Source organism: Gigantopelta aegis, chromosome 9 (assembly GCF_016097555.1).
Source record: "Gigantopelta aegis isolate Gae_Host chromosome 9, Gae_host_genome, whole genome shotgun sequence".
In the NCBI taxonomy this organism is placed as follows: Eukaryota; Metazoa; Mollusca; class Gastropoda; order Neomphalida; family Peltospiridae; genus Gigantopelta; species Gigantopelta aegis.
Genome location: NC_054707.1, coordinates 10,994,915 through 11,015,073, shown reverse-complemented (window position 1 = coordinate 11,015,073; position 20,159 = coordinate 10,994,915). Strand labels below are relative to the sequence as shown.

Here is a 20,159-nt window from a genome sequence, read left to right as displayed (position 1 = left end):
TGGGATCTAGCTCAGTCAGTAGAGCGCTCGTATGACATGTTTTGGTCTAATCAATACCGGGGTGGGATCTAGCTCAGTCAGTAGAGCGCTCGTATGACATGCTTTGCTCTAATCAATAACGGGGTGGGATCTAGCTCAGTCAGTAGAGCGCTCGTATGACATGCTTTGGTCTTAGGATTAAACACCTTCAATGGACCCATTCTCTGACTCAGTTTTTTCCTGTCCCAACCAAGATTCATGACTGGTATATTTAAAGGCTGTGGTATGTGCCGTCATTCCTGTGAGAAAGTGAATAAAAAAGATCTCTTGCTGTTAAAGGAAAAATGTAGCAGGTTTCCTCCGAAGACTACATTACAGCCATTGATTAATAAATCGATGTGCTCTAGTGGTGTCATTAAACAAAGCAAATATCAGTTGTACAGTAGCAACAGCCTGTGTAATGTCAACAGGGGTTTTTTTCCACTATCTAGAATAAATGTTGAAATAACCAATTTAGACAACTAGTTGTAGTTTAAAATGTGCTGCTCAGGGGCCTAATTCATGAAACTCTCGCAACTTTGCAATATCGCAGTGCAATGCTAAAAGACTTGCAAAGAGGATGCTTTGTTGTCTAGTTGAGCCTACGAGAGCTTTGTGAATTAGGCCCCTGGTGTCATTATATATATGTACATTCTTTTCTTTCTCTCTGTACAGCTGCCTCTGTGATGATATATCATTTTAAAAGCAAAGACTACTATATACAAAATAATATATTAGGCCTATAGTTATTTCTAAGTGTATTTATAAAACAACTGCCTTTTGTTTTCCGATAAACATGTCACTTAAAAATAAGGAACAAATGAAATCATGTTTTACCAGTTCCTCCTCCATGTTTTGAACTACTGGCATCATGGTGATTTGCTTCTCTTCCACCATCGTCAGCTCCACATTTTTCTCAACTATCTGGTTGAAATACTGAATAATCAAAATCGTTTATTAGAACACAACAGAATAACAACTTCTAGCCATGTATAGATAGGACTGAATAAAAACAAAATATTTAACAATTTCAAAAAATATCTCTGTCAAAGGGAGTCCAAAAAATACTAATAATTATACAGACTCGGGGCTTCAAGATTATGGTAGCCCCACTCCTATGTCTAGTGATATTCAGTGTTGAGCTAGTAAATAACTACTATTGCCATGCCCGACAGGGCTTTTAGATTATGGTAGCCCCACTCCCATGTCTAGTGATATTCAATATTGTGCTAGTAAATATACTGCCATGCCCGACGGCTAGTGAAATTTTGTTTGTCAAATGTTGCAGTTATGTCTATTTTGTAAATATGAATATCCTGTCACCACCCCAACCCCCAATGTTAGTGTTTTTAAGCTCTATCTCCCTGTTTGGATGACATATCAAATGATTACTATTACTTAGTAAAATTGTATTAACTTAAAGTAAAGTATGGTTACTGAATTTTTAATCATGGCTGGCACATTTTTTAAATCACTGATCCCATGGCTAGTGGATTTTATAAAAAATTCTAGAAGCCCTGACAGAACTTCTGAGAACCATGGTATTACTATATTAACTTCAAACAGGTACCTCATTTCACTTCACAATGCAGTAAATCACACAGCAATTGACTAGAAGATTTATTCTATCATTCACACTTCTAAATTCAAAAAAAAAAAAATATCCATACATATCTAATCAAAAAACATTATTTCATTTTACTGAGAAAACATGGAATTGCTAAGAAATATTGTTAATCATGCCATCATAATATCCTATCAGTGAACATTTCTCACTTGAATGTTCGACCTCGAGGATCAAAACAAAATGATGATGATGTTTAGTTTTCCAAAGGAGCATAAAATAAATGATAGTCATTCTTCTCTACTTCTGCCAATGTGTTTTACAAAATCAATAATGCTATGACTATCACAATTACGACTTTGACAAAAGTGTTTCCAAATTATACTCTGGGGACAAGTTTGTATGATTAACAATGTTACCTGAACAATTTTCCTGATGATTCTGTTGAAAAGAGCCAGCAGCTGACTGACGGGGAGATCAAGTTCTTTCTCAAGGTCATCGACCGACTTGTGCTGTAGACCCAGTCCAAGCAGCAGACCCTGTCAACAGCAGAAATCATTTCTAAATCTTAGGTAACTGGAAATACATTACCTAGGTAACCAGTGAGTTACCTAACCCTAACCAGGGCTTATACTGGAACAAATTTTGGTTTAGCCAATTTTTTCGGAAATGTAGAATATTTCCTTGAAAATCATTAAAATGTGGTTAATTTGAGGAATATTTTATTAGCCGAAGTCTGAATTTTGTAGCCATTTTGAATAAAAATTAGCAATTGGCTAATTTGGCAATATACAAGGTGAGCCCTGCCTAACATACTTTACTATGGTTGGGTACTACATTGATACTTCATTTGTCCAAAATTCAGTTTATAACAGTTTTGGAATACCTAGATATTTGTGAATGTGTTAAAAAAAAAGTTTGGGTGATACTGAAATGTTCAACCTTTAATAATAGACAGTAATGATTTACCACATACCCAATTGGCAGTTCTTGAGATTTTTAGTTGCAAAACAGACACGTGAAATGAACCATTACCGTACAAGTAGGGATGTTATATCAATTTAGAAAATAAAAACTGAAACAAACATTCTGAAATTAGATATAAATCTGAACAAAGTAAAATTTCTGAAGAGTCATACACATTAAACATGTGTTGTAAATCTTTGTACCTCTACTTTTATAGTAATATGTATATGGGGTTATACAAAATATATGCTAGTTTATCCAGATCTTTTTTCAAAATGGGGTATGTGTGATATTTTATTTATTATTTTATATTTTCAAGACACTGGAAATCCCAAACATTGAGCACACTTTTCTTTTTTTGCCAATAAAAAAAATGGGGCCAGATTTTATCTTTGAGGCAGGCATGGGCAAAAATCTAGGATTTATGTTATTATCCAGGAAAATAACAATCACTTTACTTACCAACTGTACAGCACTCAAATGAACATCAATCTTCTTCACGAAGTACAGTCGCGCAATGGCAGGCAGTAGGTCAATGATGAGGTGGTAGTCGACCATGTTGCGGGAGTACAGCTCCAGTCGCTTCAAGTCGTACTTCGTGAAGTGCATCGACAACTCACTGTGAGTCAACGGAACTAAAACAACATCATCCACACTTAAATACACGTGTGAAATAGTGAAACCAAACAAAACCATTTCTTATGAGTGATTTTGTTAAACTGTTAGCTTCTTTTACACATATGCATATTATTCATAATATATTACGCATGGCCTTTTTAACAGTTTCATTATAATCGTACTGCCAACAGCTTTTCTGCATTTACCCACTGCTGCACTTCAGTTGTTTACACACATTGTGCTCAATATTACCTACAAAAATGAATGCCATAAATATAATCACTATGGACTAAAAGAATCCTTCATATGTGTCCATGTGGGACAGGGCTATTCAAGCCTCGTCCCTGACATCATATTATGTATCCAAGGGTGGAATAGCCGTGTTTCACATGGATACATAATGGAGGATTATTTTTCTCCCATCCAGTAGATGAAAAACAAGCATTTTGGGAAAACATTTTTTATTTTTTATCTTACAATAAAATAATAATCATATCCAAAAATGGCATATACTAAAAGTATAAACTGAAAATGATAGTATAATTTCATTATGACAGCAGGTTTTCTTGTTTTTATGAAATATAAAAAGCATTTCTTGCGTTATTTTGCCGTTTACGTGACGTCACCCAATGTTAATATTAGCTCAAACTACAGAAGTCACGTGATCATGCAAGACCGATTTGTTCCACATGGGCTGATGTCATGGAATACGCCTGTCTTGCATGGCTAGGGATGGGAGAAATTGCAATCTTTGTCACTTAACCTAGACGTGGTTATATACATGGTCGTATTTTGGGGAGAAAGCCAAGCGTAACGCCACCACACCCTATCTACACTTTCCCCAACACATCTAGTATATTTATATTATAAACTAATATTTGGTACAGTATTAGTACTAACCAAATTAACAAATAAACTATATTTATAGTTTTACACTTTGAATAGATATAATTAAAAATAACATGAATATTTATTTAGCTCTTTAGGCAACTGACTGAAAACTATAAGGTACTTTTTCATTCTTTTCATTAATTAAGCATGTATAGTTATTTTCTAATACTTCATCATACTTAGGAAGAACTTAATAATAATAAAATTCTTTATTTTCAGAGGGTAAACACATTCAGTAAAAGGTGACTGGTCCCCCATGAGGCCCTCTCTAATCCATACATGATATTATACATACATATATTCAAAGAAATAATATCATCATAAATGTAATATGTATAGAATGATAACCATAGCACATATTATGAATATTTAAATAATATTTAAATCAATTTGTTAAGAAACTTGAGTCAGTGATAACTCAATACTCAACTTACTAGTATTTAAATCACTTCAGTCACAACACAAATAAATATTGGATTTTCACACACAACAAAGATGCTTTTTACTATCAGCAAATCAACAGTAAAGAATAAATTCTGACTATTGGTAAAGGAAAAGAAGCCAACTTACAGGTTTCGTTTTTGTCAAACTGTTTCTGCACCAGAAGGTTGAGAGCAAATGAAGGCGAGAAGCTGCGAAACTGGTAAGATAACAGAGATACAAGCCTTCGACGGAAATCTGGTAAAATAAATTTTCAAAAATAAAGCTATGTGCTTGCATAGATTCCATATAAACATTAAAATTTCCAAGCACATCAACATCATAGTAAAGAACGTTCAGGTCTGTTTATCAACACACCGAAACACATTCCATAGTTTGCACATGCATCACACATTCAATTTTGACAATTTCCAGGACGGTCGATTAATCACTGTGGAACATTATTTCTGTCAATCTTTTTCATTCTGTTGATCATACAGTTGTTATTGTTTTGTTTTTAGTAATTTTTATGGTTTGAATTTGCGATTTATTGATAAAAAACCATCAACTTTGAATTTTCACTTCTGACCCCAATCGTCCTTCAAGATCTTCGGTGGTCATAAAAACATACTGAACTACCGGTTGTAATGTTTGGCCAATTAATTCATTATTATCATATAACCATTCCCCACAGCTAATATACCTTACAATTTTGGCAATTATAAATTCTTATTAGAAAGAAAGAAAGAAAGAAAGAAATGTTTTATTAAACAACGCACTCAACACATTTTATTTACGGTTATATGGCGTCAGACATATGGTTAAGGACCACACAGATTTTGAGAGGAAACCCGCTGTCGCCACTTCATGGGCTACTCTTTCTGATTAGCAGCAAGGGATCTTTTATTTGCGCTTCCCACAGGCAGGATAGCACAAACCATGGCCTTTGTTGAACCAGTTATGGATCACTGGTCAGTGCAAGTGGTTTACACCTACCCATTGAGCCTTGCGGAGCACTCACTCAGGGTTTGGAGTCGGTATCTGGATTAAAAATCCCATGCCTCGACTGGGATCCGAACCCAGTACCTACCAGCCTGTTGACCGATGGCCTAACCACGACGCCACCGAGGCCTGTCTAAATTCTTATTAGAGTTCCCCTACTTTTTTTGAAGAGTATATTAATGAGTAAACTACAACTACATGTTGTATGCTCCTGCTGACTGCATAAATAATTTATGGTGCCAACTATATCTGCTGTATTTCAATCAATAAGGATATGCATGTTTGATGACTTTGGGTTATAACTCCCACCCACTTCCCCCAGCAGACCAATTGTGTTTTTCCCTTTACAATCTGCTCCATGACTGGTATATCAAAGGCTGTGGTATGTGCTGATCTGTCTGTGGAAAAGTGCATTTAAGAGATTCTCAGCTGCCAGTGGAAAAGTGTAATGGGTTTATTCTAAAGATTATGTGTTAAAATTATCAAATGTTGACATCCAATAATCAATAATTACAGTAATAAGTATGCTTTACTGGTGTCCTTTTAAAAAAAAAAAACTTTTAGTTTTGTTGTTGACTAATATTATATTTTATTTACCTTTTACTTACAGGTATTGCAAAAAATACATTAAATTATCAATTCTACCGACTGAGCTGGACAAACTGTTAGTAATTATTACCACTATGATAATTATAATAAGTAAATATAATAACAAGTAGTTTATAAATTATAATAATAACCATACAACTAATACATCAGTGAATGTTTTACCTTTCCAAAAAGCTGACAGCCATGATTCCGAAGTAGACTGGTCACTGTTCAATACTTTCAGCATAATAGAGGAATGTTCACCAGTCAAATCATTCTGTCAATAAAAAATAAATAATACTTACATAAATTTTTCAGTGCTATTAAATCCCTCGTTTATGAAAATATACCATGTTTATGAAACAAATTTAGTTAAAATTTTCCTATATATCTTTGTAGATTGCATAATGTATGTGTAATCTGACACATGAATAAAAACATTAAATGAATGAAAGTGAAATTCCGGTCATGGCAAACAACCAACCAAATGTGAATTTTAAGCCAGCCAATCGGTGGCTGTAGCAGCAATCTGCATACTGCAATTATCGAAAAAATATTACTCCAGATATTTTAGCCCATATGGGTAATAAATCAACATATTTTCCCACACCTCTCTACCCTATGAGTATTAAAATCAAATCTTACCTGTGTCTGTCTTACATATACAGGAACAAATCCGGCTTTCTTCCAAAACCTGAAACAACATAAACTCATCAACCTTTGCTTTAACACAACAGGAGGACCTGGTTTTCTTTTAACTTTATTCAACCATGGCAAATTTAGACGTCATAAAAGATATTTGCTAAATTTTCATTGTTGAGTATATATATATATATATATGAGTGTATGTATATGTATATGTGTATGTGTATGTATATGTATATAAATAAAAACACCAATAATCGTGAATATAAAGAAATAATAGGTGAAAACACAATTTGCTAGTGGTTGATTATATCATTATTGTCAGACATCTCCATTTTAACATACCCATCAATACCTAGTAACACATGCCTATGACATTGTAAATTTGAAACTGCTTTGTTTAAACTACACCACTAGAGCAGCACATTGATTTATTATTCATTGAAACTACACCACTAGACCACACTATGTATTAATCATCGGCCAATAGATCTTAAACATTTGATAATTTTGACAGGAAGTCTTACAGAGGAAACCTGATATATTTTTCAACTGGCAGCAAGAGATCTTTTAAATATACTTTCCCCACAAACAGGACTGCATATACCACAACCTTTGACATACTAGTCGTGGTACACTGGTTTGGATGGGAAAATACATATCTACAGTGTTTCTGCCAGAAGTAAATTCACTATGGCACTATGAAATTTAATATTTAAAATGTGTATGCTGAATGCAACCACAGTCGATAGGGGCTATGGGGGACCTCCCCCAGAATGAAAATAGGTTAGGTTTAGGGTTAGGGTTAAGAAAATCATATAATAATGATAACAGTAATTAATTTTGTCAAATGATCAACTTAAAAAAAAAAAAGTGAAACAAATGTGGGTATGGCGTCATGCCCATTTTACCCTCTGGCAGAAACCCTGACATAGTAATTGTTTACCTCAGTAAATTGGACGTCAGTCCATACGAGACACCCAGATAGTCCAGCTTCTCCGCTCGTCTCTCACTCAGCTTCAGTAACAATGGTGGGAGATTTTTCCGAGGTGTTGGCGTTTCTTTTAACAAATTCACATCCTGGATTACAGAACACAGACAAAAAATTGTACAACAAAAACCATGTAAATTTCTACCATTATTCTCATAAAACATATCACAAGTAAGTGACATCATAATATTGTAAGTGAATATTTCAGTACCTACACTGTGAGTGAATATTTCAGTACCTACACTGTCGGTGTGTGAATATTTCAGTACCTACACTGTTGGTGGATGAATACTTCAGTGCTTACACTGTCGGTGAGTGAATATTTCAGTAACTACACTGTCGGTGAGTGAATATTTCTTAATTTCAGTACTTAAACTGTCGATGAGTGGAAATTTCAGTACTTACACTGTTGGTGAGTGGACATTTCAGTACTTGCACTGTTGGTGAGTGGATATGTCAATACTTACACTGTCAGTGAGTGGATTTTTCAGTACTTACACTCTCGATGAGTGGATATTTCAGTACTTACACTGTCGGTGAGTGGATATTTCAGTACTTAAACTGTCTGTGAGTGGATATTTCAGTACTTAAACTGTCAGTGAGTGGATATTTCAGTACTTACACAGTCAGTGAGTGGATATTTCAGTACTTGCACTTTTTGTGAGTGGATATTTCAGTACTTACACTGTTGGTGAGTGGATATTTCAGTGCTTACACTGTCAGTGAGTGGATATTTCTGTACTTACACTGTCGATATTTCAGTACTTACACTGTCGATGAGTGGATATTTCAGTACTTACACTGTCGATATTTGTGTACTTACACTGTCAGTGAGTGGATATTTGAGTACTTACACTGTTAGTGAGTGGATATTTCAGTACTTACACTGTCAGTGAGTGACGTTATCTGGTGGTCGTCAACATCGTCTGGAGTCTCCTGAAGACTGGGAACTTTCCCCTCATAGTAATGTTGCAACAACTGCAGGGCTCGGCTGCCGTAACCCATCTACAAAATTCGCATATACAATGTGGAAAAATAATATATACAAATTTTGTAAGCTAATACAACATTGAGATTTTTTTTTTAATTTGGGTATTCTTGAGGTAGTATTTTATAGGAGTATTGAAATTTATACTATTTTACTAAAAAAAACCAGTTGTGTAAAAAGGTAAATGCAAATATACATTTAACATTACCAGTTATTAGTGAAAAAGGTTACACTTTAATAGGTACAAATTAATAAGTAAATTATAATTGGTTATAAGTCACTGTGACAGACAAAAATGTTCTGTGATTTAAAAAAAACAAATTAATTATAATAAATTCCACCCTAATAAACCAGTTAAAAATTAAAAAACACACACTTATTACAGACCTTAATGTGAACATATTAAATATGAAATATAAATGTTAAGTATGAAACCGATCTCTGACTAACCCCTTGATAATCTGGATGTGTCGCAATTCTTACTATCCGTGCACCAGACAGTCCAGGGAAATCATGGTCTTGAAACTGAACAAAACAAAAAACAAAAAACTTCATTACTGAGAACACACAATTTTATTAAAGCGGTCTTTGTGTTTGTATTTTGCATTAGGAAACAATGTCAAAAGACAGGGAGATCATACTGCAAATTTAAAGTTTTTTTATTCAATGCTATCATGTCGTAGTGAAGTCCAAACTCAAGTAAGGTATGTATGTTTTGCATTTTGTTTTGTTACCTGTTGAGACATGAACACACAATTTTAATAAAGCGGTCTTTGTGTTTGTATTTTGCATTAGGAAACAATGTCAAAAGACAGGGAGATCATACTGCAAATTTAAAGTTTTTTTATTCAATGCTATCATGTCGTAGTAAAGTCCAAACTCAAGTAAGGTATGTATGTTTTGCATTTTGTTTTGTTACCTGTTCAGACATGATCCACAATTTTATTAAAGCGGTCTTTGTGTTTGTATTTTGCATTAGGAAACAATGTCAAAAGACAGGGAGATCATACTGCAAATTTAAAGTGTTTTTATTCAATGCTATCATGTCGTAGTGAAGTCCAAACTCAAGTAAGGTATGTATGTTTTGCATTTTGTTTTGTTACCTGTTGAGACATGAACACACAATTTTATTAAAGCGGTCTTTGTGTTTGTATTTTGCATTAGGAAACAATGTCAAAAGACAGGGAGATCATACTGCAAATTTAAAGTTTTTTTATTCAATGCTATCATGTCGTAGTGAAGTCCAAACTCAAGTAAGGTATGTATGTTTTGCATTTTGTTTTGTTACCTGTTGAGACATGAACACACAATTTTATTAAAGCGGTCTTTGTGTTTGTATTTTGCATTAGGAAACAATGTCAAAAGACAGGGAGATCATACTGCAAATTTAAAGTTTTTTTATTCAATGCTATCATGTCGTAGTAAAGTCCAAACTCAAGTAAGGTATGTATGTTTTGCATTTTGTTTTGTTACCTGTTGAGACATGAACACACAATTTTATTAAAGCGGTCTTTGTGTTTGTATTTTGCATTAGGAAACAATGTCAAAAGACAGGGAGATCATACTGCAAATTTAAAGTTTTTTTATTCAATGCTATCATGTCGTAGTAAAGTCCAAACTCAAGTAAGGTATGTATGTTTTGCATTTTGTTTTGTTACCTGTTGAGACATGATCCACAATGCTATTAAGGTAGGAAATGTTTTATTTAACAACACATTTTATTTACGGTTATATGGTTATGGCATCAGACATATGGTTAAGGATCACACAGATATTGAGAGAGGAAACCTGATGTCGCCACTTCATGGACTACCCTTTTCGATAAGCAGCAAGGGATCTTTTATATGCACCATCCCACAGACAGGATAGTACATACCACGGCCTTTGTTACACCAGTTGTGGAGCACTGGCTGGAACGAGAAATAGTCCAATGGGTCAACCGACTGGGATTGATCCTGGACCGACCGCACATCAAGCAAACGTTTTACCACTGGGCTACGTCCCACCCATTACAATGCTATTATGTCATGTACTACAAGTGACAACTGAAGTAAACTTTGTTTTGTTTAACCACACCACTAGAGCACTGATTTATTAATCATCGGCTATTGGATTTCAAACATTTGGAAATTCTGACATGTAGAGAGGAACCCGCATCACATTTTTTCACAGACAGAATAGCACATACCACGGCATTAGGTACACCAGTTGTGATGCACTGGCTGGAAAGAGAAATAGCCCAATGGGCCTGCCGACAGGGATCGATCAGGCGAGCTCTTTACCACTGGGCTACATTCCACCTCTCAAATGAATTAAGGTACGTATGAATGTGAGACATGGTCCAGAATGCCATTATGTCATATGCTACAAGTCTTAACTGAATTAAGGTATGTATTAATGTGAGACACGGTCCAGAATGCCATTATGTCATATGCTACAAGTCTTAACTGAATTAAGGTACGTATGAATGTGAGACATGGTCCAGAATGCCATTATGTCATATGCTACAAGTCTTAACTGAATTAAGGTACGTATGAATGTGAGACATGGTCCAGAATGCCATTATGTCATATGCTACAAGTCTTAACTGAATTAAGGTACGTATGAATGTGTTACCTGTTGAGACACGGTCCAAGGGATGAGATCTCCAGATGCTCGCTGACCACGTGATAAACTGCTCATGATGGACTGCTTCGAAATCTCACCTTCTAGAGATACCTTAAACAAATTATACTGGGTTAACAACACACTGCTTCGAAATTTCACTTTCTAGAGATACCGTAAACAAATTATACTGGGTTAATAACACACTGCTTCGAAATCTCGCCTTCTAGAGATACCTTAAATAAATTATACTGGGTTAATAACACACTGCTTCGAAATCTCGCCTTCTAGAGATACCTTAAACAAATTATACTGGGTTAATAACACACTGCTTCAAAATCTCGCCTTCTAGAGATACCTTAAACAAATTATACTGGGTTAATAACACACTGCTTCGAAATCTCGCCTTCTAGAGATACCTTAAACAAATTATACTGGGTTAATAACACACTGCTTCGAAATCTCGCCTTCTAGAGATACCTTAAACAAATTATACTGGGTTAATAACACACTGCTTCGAAATCTCGCCTTCTAGAGATACCTTAAACAAATTATGTTGGGTTAATAACACACTGCTTTGAAATCTCGCCTTCTAGAGATACCGTAAACAAATTATACTGGGTTAATAACACACTGCTTCAAAACTTGCCTTCTAGAGATACCGTAAACAGATTATACTGGGTTAATACAATACTATTTCAAAATTTGCCTTCTAGTGATACCTTAGACAAATTATATTGATTTAATAACATACTGCTTCAAAACTCGCCTCGAAATCTCACACTGCTACAAAATCAACTTCTACAGATACCTTAGACAAATTATACTTGGTTAAAAACACACTGCATTGAAATTTCACCTTCTAGAGATATACCTTAAACAAATTATACTGATTTAAAAACACACTGCCTCAAAATCTCATCTTCTAGAGATACCGTAGACAAATTTTAATAGGTTAATAACACACTGCCTTGAAATCTCACCTTCTAAAGACACCGTAAAAATGCTGAGTAAAAAACAAACTGCAACAAAATATCACCGTAAAACAATATTTAAAATTCTCAAAATTCTATAGATTCTTAAATAAATAATACTTGATTAAAAACTTTAACTTGGAATATCACCATCTAGAGAAATGAATGAATGAAAGTTTAATGATACCCTACCACAAAAAATACATCGGCTGTCAAACATTAAACAAAACAAATTGATTAAAAAAAAAGACTGATTTGAAATCTTATCTTAAAGAGACATTAAAACAAACATTAAACCTGTGAATAATAAACTGCTCAAAACAGATTGCATTTAAATTTCACTGTAAATTATAATAATTGTAACTTAACAAAAAACATTAATCATACACTAAACTGACAATCAATACCCTAAACTTGTTTAAGGAACTGAAAATAAATTCTGCTTCATTAGTCAGACACAGACACAGAACTGAAAAGAGTTGATGATCAGTATGCAATATAAAGTGTTGCTCTAACTTCTATTTCAGATAAGTATTTGTTTCATAATATCATGTTTTCGCAACACTGTGAGTCAAAACTTAGTTTTGTTTTGTTTAACGAAACCACTGGAGCACATTGATAAATTAATGTCAAACATTTAGTAATTCTGACTTGTAGCCATCAGATTCCATTAGCAGCAAGGGATCTTTTTTATACACTATCTCACAGATAGGAAAGCACACACCACAACCTTTGACCAGTTGTGGGGCACTGGTGCGAACAAGACAAAAACACAATCAGTTGAATAGATCCACTGAGGTGGTTCGATCTTGAGATGCAAGCACCTCAGGCGAGAGCTCAACCGACTGAGTTAAATCATGCCCCCACTGCGAATCAAGATTTTTGTGTACATAGCAATTTTGATACATCACAAGTAGTCAATATTACGCAGTCTGCCAGATACAGGGATATTTCAACCACTGAGATGCTTTCCAGACAGACCGCGACAGAAACACTCACAATCTATTATTATGTCAGAACTGCACATCGGCTCAATTGCACTGTATGAACTATTTACCTGCACTACACACAACACCTCTGGCAGGGAATTCTGGGATTCCTGAACAGGTCCAAGGAGAACAAAGATGTGGAAGGCTGGTGCATCTGATAACATCTGAAGGTCATTAGGTGTATTCTGGAATCATAGATGAAACATTTTATGGTAATTCTGGTATGAAGAAGTGAAAGAAACAATTTGAATGAGGACAAAAGTAGCAAGTGTGATTGGGTTTTTTTTTACATAATAATATGTATTTACCATATTTAAGTGGAAATTGGCTCACAAATAAGCCCCCTCCCCTCTTTTGACAGCATTTAACAAATTAGGCTCTTATTCATAAATTAGCCTCCCCCTCCTCCCTTATTACACTAAATAAAAGGAAAATGCAAGTTTGCTCGTAGCATGAATCAAAACAATGTTATAGCCAGTTTATCTTATTCTAATTTGGCATAATATTTTACATCCGGTAACTGATATATGTACTCCAGAGTTGTGGAATAACTGACCTTGTAGTGTGATGCGACACAAAGGCCCATAATCCGATGTAAGAAGGCCTCGGACGCTTTGTGATAGGAAAACAGAGTGTCCCGGTTCACGTAGTACAGGTCGCAGGTTTCTGGGATGGGACAGCCAGAGAGGATTCTGGGAATGTTGGTGGCGTCGAGACAGAGGAGACCGTACAACCACGACTCTACCGGATCACCATCGGCGTACCGGATCGATTCATTCAGAACACCTTCATGTAGGATTCGACCTGAACAGAGAGATAAAGAAGGTGTGTTTAATGTCACCTCAGCACATTCCAAGTTAAAGTTAATTAATAAATTTACAAGTGGCATGCATGGTTATTTGAACACTTTCGAAATTTTCATTGACAGCCGATAGACCAGAGTGCAACATTTTAATTTTAAAATTTAAAATTTATAATTTAATTGATGGGTTTTTGTTTTTCACATGCATTGTGATGAACATCCATAGGAGCAACTGTAAACCAAGTTTCAATGATGTAGCAAAACGCGGAACTTGATGCTATCACTGGCTTGGCTATCGTCTGAAAAGTATTACCTACAATCTCATCTTTTTACTTCATAAAGTCGTGACAAAACTTAACTGAAAACTCACATAATATTTAAAGAAAGAAAGAAATGTTTTATTTAACGACGCACTCAACACATTTTATTTACGGTGGTCATAAAACCTACTGTAATACTGAACTACCGGTTGTAATGTTTGGCCAATTAATTCATTATTATCATATAACCATTCCCCACAGCTAATATAACTTACAATTTTGGCAATTATAAATTCTTATTAGAAAGAAAGAAAGAAAGAAATGTTTTATTAAACAACGCACTCAACACATTTTATTTACGGTTATATGGCGTCAGACATATGGTTAAGGACCACACAGATTTTGAGAGGAAACCCGCTGTCGCCACTACATGGGCTACTCTTTTCGATTAGCAGCAAGGGTTCTTTTATATGCACCATCCCAGACAGGATGGCACATACCATGGCCTGTGATATACCAGTCGTGGTGCACTGGCTGGAACGAGAAATAGCCCAATGGGCCCACCAAAAGGGATCGATCCCTAACCGACCATGCATCAAGCGAGCGCTTTAACCACTGGGCTACATCCGGCTCCTAGGAACTTTGGAGGTTAATATATTCTTTAATAACCATTTCTAAGAACATACAAATAAAGAAAATGTAGCAGACATTTTCCATTTCTCATTATAAACTTAGTAATTTTAAATGTTTTAAACTTTCATTTTAAATAAGAGAACACTGATATGCTTTGCATAAAGTTTACGTTGGAGAATTCCAAAAGATCATTCTTCTTATTTTTGACTGGCCTTAGCTGTAGGTTAAAATTATTTTTAGAATACCTGATGACGATGGTGCGTCCTTCTTGGTGACTACCATATTTTCTGCTTTTTTCACTTCAGTATTAACTCCACCATAAGTCGCCGACTGTTTTCTAAGTTGCTGAATGAGTTTCAAAGACAGTGACCGACCGGTACCTTCATAACTGACAAAATAAACATAATAACAGTTTAATCATGTATAATATCAGTTTTATCCTGCTTAAACTATGCAAATCCCATTCTATTATGACTGTAATATGGGCAATCTTGCCGTTGTTTGTTATTATACAAATACACACAGGCCGAATAAATTTGCAAAAGATTTTCAGGAATTTTTCTGCAATCTATAATATACTCTTCAAAAAAAGAAACGCAAAAGGGTACAAATGGGTTATAACTCCGATTTTATGTTTCCTACCGGTTCATGCTTTGTGAATATAAGGTCATTGCATGTCCCAAACACATTCCCACGGTTACATTCGATAAAACGCAGCTACTGTACAATAAAGTTCCAAAATGTGAATATTCGCAAAAACGCAGCCTGGTGCAAACCATGTCACCACTGCACGTGCGTTGTCTGCACGTGCAACATGAACACCGACAGTATAAAAGTGCAGGGTGTTCGCTTGCCTGGCCTCTGTATCTGGCCGACAGTTGACAATCCAGGACATGCCACGTCTCAGTGAACCGCAGAGAAACAATGCCATCGGCCGACTAGACGCAGGCGAATCCAGAACGGCCGTTGCCAGGGCATTCCATGTGTCCCCAAGCACCATCTCCAGACTGTGGGACCGTTACCAGCAACATGGATCAACACGTGACCTCCCTAGATCCGGTCGACCACGGGTCACTACCCCCGGGCAGGACCGCTACATCCGGGTACGCCACCTTCGGGAACGATTGACTACTGCCACCTCCACAGCCGCAGCAATACCAGGTTTGTGCAGGATATCCGACCAGACCGTACGGAACCGCCTACGTGAGGTAGGAATTCGTGCCAGACGTCCAGTTCGAGGTGTCATCTTAACACCACAACACCGTCGACTCCGACTGCAGTGGTGCCAGATTCATCGACAATGGCCTCAACTGCGATGGAGACAGGTGTGGTTCAGTGACGAGTCCCGATTTCTGCTCCGACGTCATGATGGAAGATGTCGCGTGTATAGGCGTCGTGGTGAACGTTATGCGGCAAACTGCGTGCAGGAAGTGGACAGATTCGGCGGGGGTAGTGTCATGGTGTGGGCAGCCATCAAACACACTGGCAGAACTGACCTGGTCCACGTGCAGGGCAACCTGAATGCACAGGGCTACATTGACCAGATCCTCCGGCCACACATCGTTCCAGTTATGGCCAACGCCAACGCAGTGTTCCAACATGACAACGCCAAGCCTCACACAGCACGTCTCACAACGGCTTTCCTACAGAACAACAACATTAATGTCCTTCCTTGGCCATCGATATCACCGGATTTGAACCCAATTGAGCATCTATGGGACGAGTTGGACCGACGCCTCCGACAGCGACAACCACAGCCCCAGACCCTGCCCGAGCTGGCAGCAGCCTTGCAGGCCGAGTGGGCCACCATCCCCCGGGACGTCATCCGTACTCTGGTTGCTTCAATGGGCAGGCGGTGCCAGGCAGTTGTCAACACACGCGGAGGCCACACCCGGTATTGACTCCAGATGACCTTGACCTTGGTGGTGTGTCCTATCACTTACTCACAATGGACTAGAGTGAATTGTGAACAATCCTGCAACATGTGGTAATTATCGGACTCACCATTCAATAATTAAATCAATTCTCCAAATGTTACGACAATGTGGTTTTGCGTTTCTTCTTTTGAAGAGTATATAATACACAAGGCTGTTTTAACTGTTTTCCATCGTTCTGATCACTTCTCCTCTTTTGATCTGCATTGCCAACCATCTTCTTTATACTTACACGATGTCACACTTGCCGCAAGGATCTTTTTGCACTACGGTTCAGTCAACTATCATGCACAGTCATGCAAATTCATACATGACCAAACACAGGATACAGAGGAAACTGTAGACATTTTCTTTTCTTTTCTTGAACACTTAACTTGACCTCTCACCTGGGGCATTTCCCCTCTAGTCCAATGGACTGACCCAAACATCCCAAAAACCAATCAAATGACTAATGAGTCATGGTCCAGTCATGTGACAGCTACTTCCTTCTTTCTCTTTCTCATGTTATTTATGAAGGAAAAAAAAGCCATTTCATTGCAGGGCTTGCTCTTGCGGATCAGAAAATTTCACCAAATTCTCTAAAAATTGCAAAACCTATAGCTATTTCTCCACAAAAAATCAATTATCACACAAGGTTTTTCACCAAATTAAAATAAAATTTGCCAACTGGTCTTAAAATTTGCATTTGGCAAGTGGCAGAGCTAGCCCTGCATTGGATATTGAGATGTAATAAGTGAAATGTTAAACACAGTATAAAATGAAATGTTAAACACAGTATAAAATGAAAAAATTAATCTGATTACCCATTAATTGTTGAGGACATGAATACGAGATATGGTCCGAGCAGATTCTTCACTAGAGGCAGGGGAATGGCTGCAGCTTCGTCAATACACACCAGTTCCGCTTGGCCGAGTTTGTGAGAGTCAGACGGATGAATGTACTGAAAACATACAACATGGTTTTGTCACAAACACTTGTATCTTAAATAGGAAGGAAGGAAATGTTTTATTTAACGATGCACTCAACACATTTTATTTTCGGTTATATGACGTCAGACATGGTCAAGGACCACACAGATATTGAGAGAGGAAACCCGCTGTCGCCACTTCATGGACTACTCTTTTCAATTAGCAGCAAGGGATCTTTTATATGCACCATCCCACAGACAGGGTAGTATATACCACGGCCTTTGATATGCCTGTCGTGGTGCACTGGCTGGAACGAGAAATAGCCCAATGGGCCAACCCACAGGAATCGATCCCAGAGCGCTTTACCACTGGGCTACGTGCCGCCCCAGTATCTTAAACAGATCCCGAATTAGAAAGCACACTCAGTTCAAACTGCTAATAGCTGGAATAAATAAATTTTCGTAGATCAAATTTCTTCAAGAGAAAGATATATCATATAGAAAAAGCTAAATAAATGGGAACTTACTTGAAACAAGAATGTTTTTAAATCAATATTTAAATCTTGTCATAACATTTTTTAAATGCTTTAAACAATGACAACAAATCACCGTACGTTTTCTTCCTACAATTTCTCATCTTTGTTAGCAAGTTTTGAACAAGTTACAATTTCTATTTTGTCATACTGTTTGTAATATATTTGTACTGTTAAATACCGGGTGTGGTCTTAATACAGACCAATGCCTGTTAGCCAATTCCCAGACTATTTTTTGAAAGAAAGAAAGAAATGTTTTATTTAAAGACGCACTCAACACATTGTATTTACGGTTATATGGCATCAGACATATGGTTAAGGACCACACAGATATTAAGAGAGGAAACCCACTGTCGCCACTTCATGGGCTACTCTTTTTGATTAGCAGCAAGGGATCTTTTATATGCACCATCCCACAGACAGGGTAGTACATACCACGGCCTTTGATATACTAGTCGTGGTGCACTGGCTGGAACGAGAAATAGACTATTTTTTTAAGGCAATAAATATTGTTTAAACTAACCCACCTGAATTGTTTGTCTGTGTTCTCTGAAGACGTTCACACGAACCACAGCCTTGTTGAAGTCGGGATTCGTGGACTGGATTATTTCATAGTCAAGATGTTCCTGTTGAATATAATCAACAGATCCGATCACAGTAAAAAAATCATTGAACATTTAGTGCTTGAATATAATCAGGTTCTGCCAAATGTAAGCAATCAACCACCATTTATAATATCACATCAGAATAAACATTTTTAAAAGTTACACATTCTACACTTGAAAATATTATTTACCCAAATCTTGAATATCTTAACTTCAGATTTTCTAATTTATATGGCAGAATGCCATGTAATCACTATTAACATACAAACATTGTTCTCTGCAGATAATATATTCAAACAGATCTTACGTAATTTCCTTGTTGAATAGTATTCTGCCATCCGTTCATCGATTGAATATTTTACTTCGAAGGATTTTTTTTTGGGGGGGGGGGGGGGGTTCGATTTAACAACACCACTGGAGCACACTGATTAATTAATCATCGGCTATTGGATGTCAAACATTTGGTAATTCCGACACGTAGTCATCAGAGGAAACCCGCTCCATTTTTCCTAATGCAGCAAGGGATCTTTTATATGCACCATCCCACAGACAGGATAGCACATACCACGACCTTTGATATACCAGTCATGGTGTACTGGCTGGAACGAGAAATAGCCCAGTGGCCCACCGATGGGGATCAATCCTAAACTGACCATAAATAAGGTGAGCACTTTACCAATGGGATACATCCCACCCCACATTTTACTTTGAAATGCAAACAAAATCACAATACATGTTTATATATACTATTACTATTTCTATAACAATACTCATGCATTACTAGTCCAAATTTTGATTTTAAACACTCCACATACCTGGTATTCTAAGGCATCCAGCCCTTTGAAGATAAATTCAAACAAAGTTTTCAGATTCTCTGGGCTTGGAGCAGTGACAAATATGTTGGAATATCTAAATCGGAAAACAAAAAACAAATTTTTTCCCAAACATATTTGTTATTTTTCATGATCACTTAAAAATGGTAGTTGTTATTTAGATATTACAGCTCTTGGAAAATAAAGTGTTGTTGAAATAAATCAAATTGATATACTCAGAACCACCATTAAAATTATGATGTTATTAAAAAGTCTACTCTCTTGAGAACTTGCTATAATGCTAGTGGTTGCCACGGCAAAACTATTGTATAGATAAGTCACCAAAATGCTACAGCAGTTACCTTGGAAATCCTCTTGCATTAATAGACATCTCACACAAAGGCTAAAGCAGTTG

At 36.5% G+C, this 20,159-nt stretch overlaps 1 protein-coding gene across 2 annotated transcripts in view; it reads right to left on the bottom strand.

Moving 5' to 3' along the window:
• The window catches only part of LOC121381319 (RNA cytidine acetyltransferase-like), a 32,253-nt gene that overhangs the window by 3,596 nt on the left and 8,498 nt on the right, over positions 1-20,159 (bottom strand). For both annotated transcript variants that reach the window (XM_041510579.1, XM_041510580.1), the window contains 16 exons: positions 19,748-19,841; positions 18,855-18,953; positions 17,691-17,827; positions 15,199-15,341; positions 13,815-14,062; positions 13,327-13,443; positions 11,308-11,409; positions 9,142-9,216; positions 8,589-8,708; positions 7,659-7,792; positions 6,713-6,761; positions 6,251-6,344; positions 4,628-4,735; positions 3,011-3,183; positions 2,002-2,121; positions 856-954 (listed from right to left, as the gene is read on the bottom strand). In XM_041510579.1, the coding sequence (XP_041366513.1) occupies positions 856-954; positions 2,002-2,121; positions 3,011-3,183; positions 4,628-4,735; positions 6,251-6,344; positions 6,713-6,761; positions 7,659-7,792; positions 8,589-8,708; positions 9,142-9,216; positions 11,308-11,409; positions 13,327-13,443; positions 13,815-14,062; positions 15,199-15,341; positions 17,691-17,827; positions 18,855-18,953; positions 19,748-19,841 (1,912 nt within the window). The remainder of the gene's footprint in view (positions 1-855; positions 955-2,001; positions 2,122-3,010; positions 3,184-4,627; positions 4,736-6,250; positions 6,345-6,712; positions 6,762-7,658; positions 7,793-8,588; positions 8,709-9,141; positions 9,217-11,307; positions 11,410-13,326; positions 13,444-13,814; positions 14,063-15,198; positions 15,342-17,690; positions 17,828-18,854; positions 18,954-19,747; positions 19,842-20,159) is intronic.